The sequence below is a fragment of the Crocodylus siamensis genome, chromosome 3 (genome assembly GCF_052110815.1).
Source record: "Crocodylus siamensis isolate JL-2025a chromosome 3, ASM5211081v1, whole genome shotgun sequence".
Lineage (NCBI taxonomy): Eukaryota > Metazoa > Chordata > Crocodylia > Crocodylidae > Crocodylus > Crocodylus siamensis.
This window is the reverse complement of record NC_143397.1, coordinates 989,436-1,005,351: the sequence shown is the minus strand read 5'-3', so window position 1 is coordinate 1,005,351 and position 15,916 is coordinate 989,436. Positions and strand designations below refer to the sequence as shown.

At 56.9% G+C, this 15,916-nt stretch overlaps 1 protein-coding gene across 1 annotated transcript in view; it reads right to left on the bottom strand.

Annotated features, from left to right (window-relative positions):
* The window catches only part of LOC149867878 (uncharacterized), a 45,985-nt gene extending 33,052 nt beyond the window's left edge, over positions 1–12,933 (bottom strand). The window contains exons 1-5 of the mRNA XM_090037186.1: positions 12,837–12,933; positions 11,807–11,896; positions 9,330–9,560; positions 8,803–8,951; positions 8,306–8,394 (exon numbers count right to left, since the gene is read on the bottom strand). Coding sequence (XP_089893312.1) covers positions 8,306–8,394; positions 8,803–8,951; positions 9,330–9,560; positions 11,807–11,896; positions 12,837–12,921 — 644 coding nt within the window. The 5' untranslated portion in view covers positions 12,922–12,933. The remainder of the gene's footprint in view (positions 1–8,305; positions 8,395–8,802; positions 8,952–9,329; positions 9,561–11,806; positions 11,897–12,836) is intronic.
* Between the last annotated feature and the right edge of the window lie 2,983 nt (positions 12,934–15,916).

Below are 15,916 nucleotides of genomic sequence, written 5' to 3'. Positions count from 1 at the left end.
AGCCAGCAGGGTTTTACTATGAACAAAACATGTCCAACAACCTTGATCTCCTGCTACGATAGAGTAACAGGGGTGGGGCGGTGGATGAAGGGCCTGATGTGGGTGTTGTGTGTCTGCACTTCAGCAAGGTTTGGAGAAGGTCCTGCGTGACCTCTTCATAAATCAAGGGAAGACACATTGGCTGCACAAAATTACTACATGGTGGGCAGACAACTGGTCCCATCACCACCAGCAAAGGGGTCAGTCATTCTGACGGAGTCCATGTCAGGATGTCAGAAGGGCTTGAATGGAGCCCCACAGGGCTCTGTCCTGGTCGCAGGGCTACTCAACATGTCCATTCATGGTCTGAATCCGAGCATGGAAAGCTCCTGGAGCAAGTTATGGACGAAATGATGCTGAGAAAGGCTGTAAACATGCTGGAGGGTGTGAGCACAGAGAAGATGGTTCTCAACAGACTGGAAAACCAGGATGAAGCTGACAGGATGCAGTTCAGTGTGGACAAGTGCAGTACTCCAGCTGCGCCCCGAGCAGTGCCGCATAGAGGGGGAGGATCACCTCCCTGGACCTGCTCGAGATGCATCTGTGGATGCATGACAAGGTGCGGTTGGCCTTCCTGACCGCATCCCCACACTGCAGGCCCATGTTCATCTTGGAGTCAATAATGACTCCAAGATCTCTTTCTGCCACCTTGCTTTCGAGAAGGGAGTTCCCCAGCCTGTAGGTGTGCTGCTGGTTCTTACTGCCCAAGTGCAGCACCCTGCACTTGTGAGTATTGAATCCCATCCTATTTTCATTTGCCCACCCCTGTAACCTGTGCAGGTCCTGCTGTAATCTGTCCTTCCCTACTAGCGTGCCCACCTCACCCCAAATTTTGGTGTCGTCTGCAAATTTAAACAGGCTGCTCTTCACCCCGTCATCCAAGTCACTGATGAAGATGTTGAACAGCGCGGGTCCAAGGACCGAGCTCTGGGGGACCCCACTGCCCACGTCCCTCCAGGTCGAAAATGACCCGTCCACCACCACCCTCTGAGTATGACCCCTCAACCAATTTACAATCCATCTGACTGTGTAGGCATCAATACAACAGTCACCTAGTTTTTAAATGAGAATGGGGTGGGAGACGGTGTCAAAGGCCTTCCTGAAGTCCAGAAAGACTACATCCACTGCGACACCTGCGTCCAAGGATCTTGTGACCTGATCATAGAAGGCCACCAGTTTCATCTGACAGGACCTGCCCCAACGAAGCCATGCTGGTTGCCCTGGAGCATCATCCCCACTGTTGCCCATCACAGATGTGCTCCTTGATAATCTTCTCAAAGAGCTTCCCCAGGATTGAAGTAAGACTAATGGGCCTGTAGTTGCCCAGGTCCTCCCTCCTCCTTTTTTTGAAGATGGGGACCACATTAACCCTCTTCGAGTTGTCCAGCACCTGGCCAGAGCACCACGAGCACTCGTAAAGCCGAGCCAGGGGCCCCACAATAACCCCTGCCAATTCCCTCAACACCCTGGGGTGGAGAGCATCTGGACCTGCTGATTTGAACTCGTCCAGCCCCTCCAGAAGCTCTCTAACCCGGTCCATCCTGACCCTAGGCTTGGCAGTTTCTTCTGAGTCCATCCTGAATCTCAGCAGGGGAGTCGCAGTCCCTGCACAAGAAAATGGAGGCGAAGAAATTGTTAAAGAGGTCTGATTTCATAGATTTCATAGACATTAGGGCTGGAAGGGACCTTGGGAGATCATCGAGTCCAGCCCCCTGCCCAAAGGGCAGGAAGTCAGCTGGGGTCCTAGGATCCCAGCAAGATAAGCATCCAATTTACTCTTGAAGGTGTTCAATGTAGGTGCTTGAACCACTGGTGCAACCACCAGATTGCCAAGTGTATCCCGCAGGGGCCCCACATTGCCTGGGGCCTTTTTCATACCCCCTATGTATTTAAAAAAGGACTTTTTGTTATCCTTGATGCTAGCCCTAGTTCCGTATCTGCCTTAGCTTTCCTAACAGCCCCCCTAATATCCGAGCGGTGGAGTGTACTCCTCTTTGGTGATAGCCCCTTCCTTCCACCAGGTGCATGCCTCCTTTTTGGCAATCAGGCATTCACGAATGCCCTTGGTAAGCCAGGGGGGCTTTTGGGCACTCTTGCCCCCTTTGCTTTTGGGGGGGATTGTCACCCCTTGGGCTCCTTAAGGAACGACCACTCATCTTGGGCACCCAGTTTCCCTATTCTCCAGGACCCTAGCGCCTCCCTCACTAATTGCCTCAGCTCAGTGAAGTTGTCCCTCTTAAAGTCTAAGGCTACTGCCTTGCTGCAGGCCCTTGACACCCTGCACTGGACTGTGAATCCCAGCAAGTGATGATCACTATCAACCTGGAGTCCCCTCACCAGGTCATCATCTGTGGCCGGGTCCAGGTCCAGCAGGGCATCCCCCTGGTAGGACTGTGCACCTCTTGGGTGAAGCGAAGGTCCCGTATCTCGGCCAGGAACCTCCATGAGCACTCAGACCTGGCTGACTGCTTCTCCCAGCAGATGTCTGGGTAGTTTAGATCAGATCACCCAGGACAACTACATCCCTTGCCTTAACTGCCTCCACAAGCTGACCCAAGAATTCCTGGTGCGGCTCTTCACCTTTGTAGTAGACCCCCACTGTTAAGTCCCTTCCTCCACGACCCCCCTGTATTGTGATTCAGAGCACTTCAGCCTGCCGCTCCTCTGACCCCATCCTGCTGGTTGAGGATGTGTATTGCTCTTTGATCCTCTCCCCTGGCCACACTCCTGTGTGGGGGTGCAGGGCTCCCACTGCCAGGAGAGGGGACTATTTGGTGTCCTTTAGATCGTGGAAATCTGCTCCGTCCTTGGGGCCGCTTCCGAATAGGCGGCCGGCGTTCTCAGAAGTCCTCATGTTGTCAAGGGATGAAACAAGGGGCCACCACTGCCACCAGGAGAGCGGACGGGCACAGGAGTACCTGGGCACCAAGGTGCAGCAAGGGCGGCCAGTGTGGGCACCAGCTCAGGTGTGCACTCTAATATTTATGGAGCCTCCAGTCTTCGTACCCCGGGGTCGGTCTTTGCAGCTAATCAGGGGCAGCTGGCTGGCTTCTTACATACCCAATGGTGTTTGTCATTGTAGACACCTCCTTTCTCAATGCTGCCCCATTTAAAGACTCCATAATAACCAGGACCTGGAGGTTTTTGACCACTGCAAAGACAGGCCATGTCAGAGCCTCCAGACCATCTCAGCCTCCTCAATCCCCTGCCCATCTAGTGGCATCCAGGGCCCAGGCCCCATTCAGGCCAGTCTGACCCCTGTAGCATCCTGCCTGGGCCACAGCCCCACTCCCAAAACCCGCAAAGCCGGCAGGCAGTCCCTTGCTCCTGGTCAGGCTGCAGCAGGGGTGCCAGAGCCAAGCCCAGTCCATGCAGGCAGCTCCTGGCACAAGCACAGCTTGGGATCAAGGCTCCCGGCAGCCTCCCCTACCCGTGCTGCACGGATCCTGCCCTCTCATGGAGCGCAGCCCCCACCCTGCCCCCATCCCTGCATGACACTGGTGACAGGAGCTGTCTGGGTGATGAGGAGCTGGGAGGATTCCCGTTCACATGACTCTTTGCTTTCCTCCCAGGTCTGCTCCTCCTTGGAGAGGAACAGGCACTTCCCACGGTGCAGCACCCAGGTCTTGGGGCAGCAGTCTGGGCTCAGGAAGCAGCTCACACCCATACCTGTCAGGGCCATGGGCTGCTGCTGCGGACGTGGCCCTTCCAAGACCCATCGGCTCTGCCCACAGCCTACTCCTGGTGTGTTCACAGTGGGACCCAGGCAGTGCCCAGGCCACAGGCCAGCGGGGAAGGGTGAGGACTGAGGGATGGGGGCAGCCAGGCAAGTACTTCCACAGTGATGCTCCCACCTGCACCCCACAGAGTCTGGTCCCAGCCCTGCCCAGGAGGGGAAGAGCTGTTGTGCCCGAACCCCCCAGCCTTGGGATTGTCCCACTTCCTGCCCTTCCCTTTGATACCTGTAACCTGGCAGGACTGTGCTCTGGCCAAGATGGTCTCAGACATGTTCAGCCACTGCTGAATACTCTAGATCTTCACTTGTGCCAACACCAAACACTGCCCCAGCTGCCAGTCTGTGGACATGGGGCCATCGGTGCCAAGGGCAGAGCCTGGCACCCCTGGCTGGGCACTGTGGCCACAGAAGGGGTAGGACCCCCCCATGCTGACACCTCCACTGAATCCCCTGGCGCCATGGGGATAGTGCAGCCAGGGACAGGGACAGGGACAGGGGTTGATGGAAGCTGGGCAGCCGGGCACCGGGGCCAGCCCTGAACCAGGGTCCCAGACTGTCTGCCCTGCCCCCTCCCATGTGTGCTGGCCCTTGTCCCGGGTCATGCAGGGCCAAGCAGGCTGCCAGCAGGCCCAGGGGCAGGGGCCACATGCTCCTCCGGGGCTCTGCAAGAAATGAAGTGCCTTGGGACCAGCTCTGGCACATGCAGACCCCCCTGCCAGGGAGAGGGCAGCTGGCCTGAGACACCCCCCACCCCAGCACTGCCAGGGAGCAGCTCTGCAAGGGCAGGTAGGGGCTGGGGTGTAACAAGTTCCTACCCCCACACCTGCCCCAGCCCTTTCTGTGCCCACTTCAGCCTCAGGGCAAGATCCTGCAGCCAGGGCCCTGTGGGGCTGGTCTCATCAGGAGTACTGGCACAGCCCCAGCCCCAGCCCCAGCCTGGTCTGCAGGGAAGGTGGCAGCATCGCACACAGGAAGCTGCTGTCTATGAACAAGTGCATGAATGTGTCTGAATGGGTGAGTTTGCATGGTGCCTCTGGCCCTTCCTTGCTCACATCCACAGCCCAGCACCTCTCTGCAGCCAGCACCCAGCACCGCTGAGGGTGGCAAAGGAAACCCTGACTCCCGCAGCAACTGGGGAGAGGGGAGCACTCCTTCCTGGCCCATGTGGCCACCAACAAAGCCCCGGAGGCTAGGGCAGCCACATGCCCCCACATTGCCTTGCATCCTGGGCACAGCAAGCAGAGCCACCCCTCAGTCCTGTCCCTGCACAGCTAGAGCTGTGCATCTGTGCCCCCTACATTATCTTCTCCCAGTGCTTTCGATCTTGCACACATGAGACAGCTGTGATCTCTTCTGCAGACTCCTTCTGCCCTGCTTGGCCCCGTACCCAGCTGGCCCCTCACCTACCTGCCCCAGCTGGAGGGTCTCATAGGTGCCCTTGGCATCATGCAGCACAGGGGCTGGTCAGGGTGTGGGGCTGGGGCGGGACCGGGTGGGGAAGGGGTGCTGACTCCTAACTGCCCCCTGTGCCCAGGGGGTCATGCTTCTTCCTGAGGGGACTGTGGAGAACTACAGGGGCTCGTACAACCTGGTGGTGGGGCATGCAGTCGCTCACAGCTTACGTGGCTCTGCTGTGTGGGGTTGCTGGAGCAAGCACAGGAAGTGCCAAAAGCATCAACCAGAAGCAGAAATGGCCTCAACCACAGACGCGGCAGCCAAGCTTGGTCGCATGCAGAGTCATGGCCCTGCCATTGGCCCTGGTAGCTATAGCCCTGCCCTCCCTAGCACAGACAGATGTGTGGGGGACTGGCAGAGAGGTGTGGGGGCTCTGCATATGGTGATGTTTCCTGACATGGTGGTGTGCTGGGCACCTCAGAAAACCATACTGACATCATAGCTGCTATGAAGTGTGCTAAACCCCAAGTCCATCTTGCCCCATGTCCTGTGACACACGGTGACAGAGTGGAGGCAAGAATTTCAATTGATGAACATGATCTTGATTACAGCAAAGATTACCAGATGATTAACTGGCCCTGGTTCGACACCTAAAAATAAAGAGCCTTAGCTAAGTTGATCTCTCGCACCACTAAAATCTGGTTCCACCCAGTCCCAAGAGTCCCACTGAAAATAAAGACATTTAAATGAACCAATCAGAAATCAATTATTAGCATGTCATATCAACCACCCATAAATATTGGCCCAGGAGCAAGAGACAACTTGGAGCTTAACCAAAGCTCAGCAGAAAAAAAGCAAAAAACACCCCAGAGAGAGCACCCAGGAAAGCAGAGAGGCCTGGGCAGCAGACCTGCTCTTCCTGACCCCAAGGCTGCGTAAGCATTGTCTTCATTAGTACCAACAAGTCTTTGCTGTTGTGTATCCTCATAAAGCATTGAGTTGTGATGGACTGGTCTCATTGTTCCATCAGTCTCTCTCCTAAACACAAGTCCAACCAAAAAGTAAGTTTCATAGTTTCATAGTAGCTAGGGTCAGGAGGGACCTGATCAGATCATCTGGCCTGACCCCCTGCCACAGTTACCATGACCCTGATCCCCAGGAAGTTACAAGAGCAGACCCTGAGGAAGGCCATTTGCAAGCATACGGAGGAGGAAATGCTGTTTCTGAGCAGCCAGCAAACAAATCATGTCCAACAAGCTTGATCTCCTGCTATGACAGAGTAACTGTGGGGTGGAAGAAGGGGTGGCTGTGGGTGTCTGTAACAGGACCCGGCCTTATTACTAGGGGTGTGGAGGAGCCCAAATGGCCCCACACCCTGGCAGCTTTCCCCATGCTCACCCCAGGCCTGGAAGGACTCACCAGAGGCTCAGGGTCCCGGTCCAGCAAACCTCCCAAGCTAGCCCAGGGGCTGGGAATGAAGAAGAGCCAGCCCAGGTGAACTAGAGGAGGTAAAAAGGACACTGAAAGCAGCCTCCGGGTGGCTGTAGGGGTGGAAATGGAGAATGGGAGCTACCCAGAGCCTGGGACAGTCTGGGTGAAGCAGCTGCCAGGAGGGCTGAGAGCTGTTTCTCTTTGAGTTGTTTATTGGTCTGTTTTACCTGCATGGAGTCCACTTCAATGGCTCTGGCAGATTAGAGGCAAGGGGGAAAGAAGCCTGGGGAAAACCAAGCAAGCCAGAGCCTTGGCAGGACCAGCCAAAACTGAAGTGACAGTTTCTTTGTTGAACTTTCTTTGTTTGTGTTGCATTTCTTACAAACCCAGGGTGGTGTCACAGACTAAGGGGTTGCAGCAGAGGTGAGGACCTGAGCAGGGGTCCTTGGCTACAGCAAGCAGAGAAAGTGGACGTGGTCAGCTCAGGGGGCCTGACCAAACATGCCCAGCTCTGCTCTTCCTGAAAGCTCCCTGTGACAGCGCACAGTGTCGAGTCTGCACTGCAGCAAGGCTTTGGACAAGATCCCAACAACCTCCTCGTAAAGCAACTGGAGACCTGTGGGCTGCACGAAGCTACTATATGGTGCGCAAGCAACTGGCTCCATCGCCACCAGCAAAGGGGTCGGTCATTCTAATGGGGTTCATGTCAAGACGGCGGGCGGCTCTGCAAGGGTCTGTCCTGGGCCTGGGGCTGCTCACTGTGTCCATTCATGGTTTGGTTGTTGGCACAGAAAGCTTCTCAAGCAAGTTACAGATGACATGGTGCTGGGAAGGTCTGTGAAGATGCTGGAGGGTGTGCGTGCAGTGCAGACAGGTATCAACAGACTGGAAAGTTGAGCCGCAGCTGACAGGATGCAGTTCAGTGCAGACAGTGCTAGGAGTGGGAAGGGAAGTGCTCCAGGTGCGGCCGTGCTGGAGTGGGGGAGCTGCAAGGCAAGGGGCAGCGTGAGCTGGGGCTGCTGAGAGGCAGAGCGCAGCCCCTCTCCCCCGGCCACGCTCCTGCGTCGGGGCACAGGGCTCCCGCTGCCAGGGGAGGAGAAGGGCACACGCGTCACTGGGCTCCACAGTGCAGTGAGGGCACCCAGCATGGGCACACAGTTTCGTACTTACAGGGCCTCCTGTCTTCATACCCCAGGGTCAGGCTCTTCAGCTCACCGGGGGAAAGTGGCTGACTTCTCACACACCCAGTGGCGTCTGTCAATGTATGAACTTTCTGTGTCTATACTTCCCCCTTTAATTGCTCCATAAAAGCCATAACCTTTAAGTTTCTGAATGCTGCAAAGACAAAGACAGAGGCCACATCAGGGCCCCCAGACCATCCCAGCTCATGCTATGCCATGCCCCACTGGTCCTGTTGCAGCCAGTCTCACCCCTGCCGCACGCTGCCTGGGCCACAGCTCCCCTCTCTCATCCCACGTGGCCATCAAGCAGCCCCTCACTCCTGGTCAGGCTGCAGCAGGGGTGCCAGAGCCAAGCCCAGTCCATACAGGCAGCTCCTGGCACAGATACAGCCTGGGATCAAGGCTCCTGCCAGCCCCCGCTGCCTGCACTGTATGGATCCTGTCTTTGCACTGAGCACAGTCCTTGCCCTGACCCCCATCCATGCATGACACATGATAGAAGTGGAACCGAAGCACAGCTCACTCTGGGTATGGAGTCCCGTCAATCCATGTCCATCTCCTCTCATACCAGAGCCCGATCCAGTACGAGGCATCCATGTTGGTGAGGAAGCTCTGGGAATGGAGCAACCAATTGCAAACAGCCCCTGGCCTGTCCCAGAGCCAGAGAACAGGGGGCAGCTGGGGCCACGGAGCTCCCCGTGGACGGGCAGTAGCGGGGGAACAGGGTGGGCAGGGTCATCTGTGGCAGCCCCCCGAGCTCCCACACCTGCATCAGTTCCAGCTGCTTCCCGCCCCAGCCTCTTGCAGGGCTTACTGCAGCTGGGGGCTGGAGGCGGCAGAGATGGGGCAATGCTGCAGCCAGCACAGCACCACCCCTGTGCCCAGCCCCAGGTGATTGCCCTCAGGGAGGCTGCGCTGCCCTACCCTGACCCCAGAGTCTCACACTCAGGCAGGTTTTCTGCTCCCCACTGCTACCAGGCATTGCTTTCCCATTGCCCCACAGCCCCCACGGCCCCGTACCGGCATGGTCGTGCCATTCCAGTCCCAGAGGACAAGCAGCTGGGAGGATTCCTGTTCACAGTTCGCTTTGCTTTCATCCCAGGTCTTCTTCTCCTTTGAGAGAAACAGGCACTTCCCACGGTGCAGCACCCAGGTCTCTGGGCAGCAATCTGGGCACAGGCAGCCGTTCACACCAGTGCCTCTGTTGTGGCCGGTGTCATGGCCATGGGCGGCTGCTGGGGGTGTTACCAAGTCCCAGGGATCTGGACCGCTCCAGGAGACATTGGCTCTAGCTACAGCCCAAGCCTAGGGTGGACTGTTTGGCACCCAGACAGTGCCCAGGTCAAGGGGCAGCAGGGCAGAGGAAGGACGGAGGGTCTGGGGGAGCCAGGCCATGATGCTGGGGTTCCCTCCCACGGTGATGCACCTGCCTACTCCCCACAGGGCCTGGGCCCAGTGCTGCCAGATGGAGGAAGGGCTATCCTGCCCAAACCAAAGCCCATGAAGGTGCCCTGCTTCCCATCCTGCCCCACCTCCCTGCAAGGTACCTGTAACCTGGCAGGGCTGTGCACTGCTGTAGGATCTCAAAAACGTATTCAGTTGCTCTTGCAAACGTGACACTTCCACATTCCTGCTTTCTGTCTCCTTTCGACTGTGGTTCCCATCCTGCCAAGCCTGCAACAGCTCTGCTTGGGCCTGTGCTAGCTGGTCCTGGGCCTGTGACAGAGCAGTCCCTGCCTGCCACAGCTGCTGCCCCAGCCGCTCCTCCTGCAGCCAGTCTGCAGGAACAAGGCCGTCAGCACCAGGGACACATCCTGGCACCCCCAATGGACACTGGATCTGGCAGGGGCAGGACCCCCTGTGCTCACACCTCCGCCCGACCCCCGGGGCCAGGGAGATGGTCCAGCTGGCATCAGCCTCCCAAGGTAGTGGCAGGCCGGGGGCATGGTGGGAGCTGGACAGGTACGCGCAGTCAGGCAGGCGGGGACCAGCCAGGACACCTCTGCGTTGTCCTCTCCCATGGGTGCTGTCCCCAGGACTGAGTCTCCCCAGATGACTCCCCAGAGCAGGTCCCTCCTGGGGACATCTCCAGAATCACTATGGCTCCTCCTTGGCTCTGGGACCCACTTCCTCCCCCCAGCTGCTCTTATCCCGTGTGGGTTCATGCCCGGCCCCGAGGCCCAGACTCTCATGTGTACCCCTCACTAGGGCTGTGCAAGGCTTCGGACAGAGCTTCAGATCCAGAGAAGCTTGGATGCTTCGGGGCCCAAAGCAGCACATCCAGGTCGAAGTGCTGCCTCGTCCGGCTTCCCAAAGCATTTTGGAGCCGCCTCGGAGATCCGGCCACTGGGTACAGTGGGGAAACAATAAAATATCTAAAATTTGTTGTTTTTGTTCAATTTGGATGAAATTGTCAGGGGTGGTAGACTCTGCAAAGAGAATGAATACAGCCAAGTTTCAAGAAGATTGATGCAGGGGTTTGGGAGGAACTGCACCCCAAATTCTTGAAATCAAAACTCACGTCATGTCTAAGCATTACAATACAGAGCAGTGAAAACTACAGAGCTGGTAGCCTATGCTAAGGCTGCAAAGCCTGCCAAGTTCCAAGAAGATAGGTGCAGGGATTTGAGGGGAACTGCATCCCAAATTCATGAAAGCAAAACCCATGTCACATCTATGTGTTACAACACAGGGGGGTCAAAACTGCAGGGGTGGTAGCTCTTGCTGAGGCCTGAAAGCCTGCCAGGTTTAAAGAAGATCGGTACTGGGGTTTGGGGAGAACTGCCCCTCAAGCTGCGGACAAGCAAAACTCGTGCCATGGGTGACCCTGTGTGCGTTAAGGTGCAGCGGGGTGACAGCTGCAGGGATGGTGGCCCCTGCTGTGGCCACGCTGCCTGCAGCTGTCGAGGAGATCGGTGCAGGGGTTCTGGAGCCCCGCACCCCTGTCTGTCTGTTGACAGACAAAACTCATGACATGGGTGCTAGTGGGACTGACTTTGCCTGTCTTGGGGCCTGAGAGACACTGCTGCAGGCCTGGCTGCTAAGCTACTGTGTTATCATGATTCACTCAGGGACCAGCTCAATACCTCACTAATGTAGCCAGTTAATTGCCATCAATTAGCACCTAGAAAACCTGGCTAAGGAGAGGAAAGAATCAATAGAGACAATCAACTGCCCCAAGACAGACAGGTCAGTCCCACCAGCACCCATGGCATGAGTTTTGCCTGTCAGCAGCTAGGCGTGCAGGGCCCCAGAACCCAGAAACCCCCTGCACTGATCTCCTTGACAGCTGGCAGGTGTCATGGCCACAACAGGGGCCACCATCCCTGCAGCTGTCACTTGAAGCACCTTAACAAATGCAGTGCCAACCATGGCATGAGTTTCGCTTGTCCACACCAATCTTCTTGAAACTTGGCAGGCTCTGTGGCCTCAGTAAGAGCTACCGCCCTTGCAGTTTTGACCCCTCTGTGGTGTAACACATAGATGTGACAGGAGTTTTTCTTTCAATAATTTGGCGTACAGTTCCTCCAAAACCCCTGCACTGATCTTGAAACTTGGCGGGCTCTGTGACCTCACCAGGAGCCACCACTCCTGCAGTTTTCACCTGCCTGTGGTGTAACACACAGCCATGACATGAGTTTGACTTTCAAGAATTTGGGGTACAGTTCCCCCCAAGCCCCTGCACTGATCTTCTTGAAGCTTGGCAAAGTTCATGCTCTCAGCAGAGGCTACCAGCTCTACAAGTTTCATACAAAGCAGACAAAGAACAACAAAGTTATAGATATTTCATCGATTCCCCCATTATACCCTATGGCTGGATCTCTGACACGGCTCCGAAGCTTCGGCCGGATCAAGGCAGAAACCTGGTCCAGAGCTCCGGATCAGATCACTGCCATCTGAAGCGGCTGGATCCGAAGCCAGATTGGATTGTTGCTGACTTGCACAGGCCTACCCTTCACTACCCCAACCCTGGACATCTCCCCCCAACCACACACTCCCTACAACCCCAGGGGACCTTACTCACAGCAGGCCCCCAGGGTGATGGAGGTGGCCAGGAGGGCTAGGCAGGCTGCCAGCAGGAACAGGAGAAGGAGCTTCATGTTCCACCCGGGCTCTGCAAGAGACCAGAAACCTTGAGATCAGTCCCGGCACCCACAGCCCCTGTGGTCCCCATGCCTCTGGCCTCAACCACAGACTGGGGCAGCCAATTTCTGCTGGACTCAGGGCCAGGGCCCTGGCTTCCCCTCATGAATGGGCTTCTCAGGGACTGGCAAGGAAGGACCAAGAGCATCTGGGAGTCCATGCTAGGTCAGCCCAGGCCTGGGACACCTCCCCACTGCCCAGCACTACTCACAAGTGGCTCTGCAAGGCCAAGAAGGGGCTGGCAAGTAACAAGACCCTCCCTGCACACCCACCCCAGCCCTTCCTGCCCCAGTGCAACCTCAGGTTGAGCCTAAGCAAGGGGACCAGACCATATGGCCAGGACCCTGTGTGGCTTTTCCCAGGAGAAGCATGGCACAGCCCCAGCCCCAGCCCAGGCCTGAGCTGCAGCCAGCACACAGTGCCTGTTAGGGAGGAAACCTCCCTGATGGCTGTGGCAACATGAGGGAGTAGAAATTCCTTCCTAGCCCCATTTGGCACCCAGCAAAGCCCTGGAACATGGGGCAGCCACATACCCTGCTCTGTCCTGCAACCTGGGCACACAAGCAGAACCCACACCTCATCCTTTGGGCAGGACAGCCCCTCTATCACCTGCCCCCTCCATCATCCGGTCTCGGCCCCTGCAGTCCTGTTTCACATCTGATCCTGCTGTACACCCCTGGGAGCTCTCTCTATGTCTGCTAGGGAGCCCTGGGAAGGGCAGAGGATGTCCTCACACTCACCTCTGCACTGCTGGTCTGGGTGTCCGGCTGGCTCCTTGCCCACTGGGTGCAGCTTGAGGTTCTCATAGGTGTTCTCGGCCTCGTACAGGTCTTTGGGGTCTGCAAGCACAGGGGCTGGTCAGGGTGTGGGGCTGGGATAGGACCATGCTGGAGGAGGGTGCTGGCTCCTACCTCTCCCATGCATCTGGAAAGTCATGCTCTGTCCCAGAGGGGCTATGGAGTATTGCAGGTCAATGTACCTCATGTCCTCATCCATCCCCACGTTGGACCACAGAGTGTTTGCCTGCGCAACAACTCAGCCTTGCAGGGCTGCTAGAACAAAGGCAGGAAGTTCTGGAGCATCAGCCAGAAGTAGAAGTGGTCTCGACCACAGGTGTGGGCGGCCAAGCTCAGCCGGATGCCACAACCACAGCCCTGCCCTCCCCGGAACAGACAGGACTGGTGGGGGATGGCTGGGAAGGTAGGGGGCCAAGAGCATCAGTCAGCCCAGGCCTGGGACACCTCCCTGCACTGCCAGCAAGCAGCTCTGCAGGGACTGGAAGGGGCTTGGGTGTAACTAGATTCTCCTCCCACACCCACCACAGCCCTTTCTGCCCCTACTGTGCCCTCGGGCTGAGCCTGAGCATAGGGGCAAGACCATGCAGTCAGGACCATGTGGGCTGGTCCCAACAGGAGCATTGACACAGCCCCATCCCCAGCCCCCGGCTGGGCTGCAGGGAAGGTGGCAGCATTGGACACAGGAAGCTGCTGTCTATGAACCAGGGGATGTCTGAATGGGTGAGTGTGCACAGTGCCTCTGGCCTGTCTGCGCTCACACCCATGCAACCCAGCACCTCTCTGCAGCTGGAACCCAGCACCTCTGAGGGTGGCAAAGGAAACCCTGATGCCTGCAGCATGCGGGGAGGGGGAAACGCTCTGTTCCTGCAAACATGGCCACTTGCAAAGCCCTAGAGCCTGGGGAAGCCACACACAGCCGCTCTGACCTGCAGCCCGGGCACAGCAAGTAGAGCCTGTGGAGGATTTCCATCCCCAATCTGTTCCCTGTCTCTCCTGCTAGTCTCTTCCCCTCCCATCATTGTCTTCTTATCTGCCTATCACTGGTTGCTAAGCAACCAGCTCTGACCCGGACCAGATGAGAGAGGGGTGCATCTTCCTCTCTATTGTTTTAAGCACTGGCCTCATGGTGGGGGGCGGTGGTGGGGGTGGGGAGGAGGGGTGAGGCTTGATCCCTGTCTCTCTCAGAGTTAACCAATGATGCTTTTTAGATTGGTTGGCTGGTGTCCAACATCACCTGGCCAGGATTGGATCAGGTAAATGATGTCAAAAGGGCTATATAAGGCAGGACTGCCCAGGAGGAGCAGAGCAGCTACGAAGAAGACACACAACAGCTGAAACATCTGCATCTCTCTCTCTCTCTCTTTCTCTCTCTCAAGATACTGAAGTGAGTAAACTGCTGAAACTTATCTAGAGATATAGCTTGCTGTAAAGTACATGCGTGATCAAAGTCTACTAGCCACACCATTTGCTCCAAGGTTATCCTGTGATACTTCTCTATCCTGCACCCTTCCCCCAGCCTTCCCTCTGTAACCAATAAAGTTCTCCACTGTACCAAGCATGGTGGACTTGTTGGGAAAGGCATGCCTTTATGCCCCCTTGGTCCAGCTGACTAAAGGAGCCTACTTTTTGTGCTTCAGGCTAGAGGAAGTACCCCAAGGTTTTTCAGTGGGTCAAGCACCCTCAAGGTCTACAAGGCCTGTGTATCCCAGGGGGCACACGGCCAAAGACAGACCAGATCCCCTAGGTGGTGGCAGTGGTAACTTCAGGCTCATGGGTGAGCTCCAGGAAGGTGGTTGGCTGGACATGAGGTGCCCCGGGGAGGCACCCAGAGCTCGGGAAGTGGTTGGGTGCAGGGAGGTGAGTGGCTCAGTACAGGAGAACCCCCTACTGGCCCACCACAGAGCCAACCCCTCAGCCCTGGGGCAGGGCAGGCCCTCTATCACCTTCCCCCTCTGTCATCTAATCTCAGACCCTGCAGTTCTGTTTCACACATGAGTCAGCTGTGCACTCCTGAGAGCGCTCTCTATCTCTTCTTGGGAGCCCTGGGCAGGGCAGGGGGTGCCCTCATATTCACCTCTGTGCTGTCCCATGCCCAGCTGGCCCCTCTGTCACTGAGCCCAGCTGGAGGGTCTCCTAGGTGCCACTGGCCTGGCCTGGGGAAGGACTGGGTGAGGGGGGTGTTGACTCCTACCTGCCCCCTTCCTCTGGGGGGTTACCTTGGAGAACCACAGCTCAGTGTATGTCATGCTTTCACCAATCCTGGCAGTGCACCATGGAGCTACTACCTATGCAGGCAGCTCAGCCTTGTTGGACTGCTAGAGCAATATGGGATGTACCAGAGCAACTCCTAGAAGCAGAAATGGCCATGACCACAAGCAGGGTGGCCAAGCATGGCTAGATGTAGAGCCAGGGACAAGGCCCTGCCATTGGCTCTAGGAGCCATGGCTCTGTCCTCCCCAGCACAGAGAGGTCTGGTGGTGGCTGGCCATGGAGGCGGTGGGTCAGCCCAGGCCTGGGAAGCTTCAGGCAGGGCTGGACCTGCCCCATACATTATGGGTGGGGAATGGAGGGACACTCTCACAGATCCCTCAGAGTCACTCCCAGTTCAGGCTTGGAGCAGAGTGAGCCCATGGTCCTTTGGGCACCAAGACCTGACCTCCAGGACAGTTTTTCCCCTGTCCCTCTGCTGACTCCAGCTCCAGGGAGCTCCACCTGGCTTGGCTGTCATGCATTTTGTTCTCCCAGAATCCTCCCCACTGCAGGACCTGCCCCTATCACTGCTCATGGGGACCTGGGCATGGAGCAGCCTCCCAGCTGTGCACACAAGTGGAACAGTAGTCCCCACAAGTAGACACCTTGGTCCACTATCCATGCCCTCCCATTCATGGACCACAGGCCTGCGATAGAGTGTCTCACAGTCTGTAGCAGTGCTGGAGCCTTGCTGCAGCTGTGATGCTTTATGAAAGGTGCGAGTTCCCCCATGGACCATGGCTGAGCTGCTCTGCTTTCTGGGTGTTCAGCTGAGGCTGCCACTGCTACATCCCTGGCCCAGAGGCAGGGCACATTGTGCTCAAAAGCTCATCTGACCTCTCTCCCAATGATGCGCCAGCAGAACTGATCCACCACAAACCACTTCCAAGCAAGGATGTCACCACAAAACCTTTGCTGGACACTTGCAATGGGGCTGAGTGAAT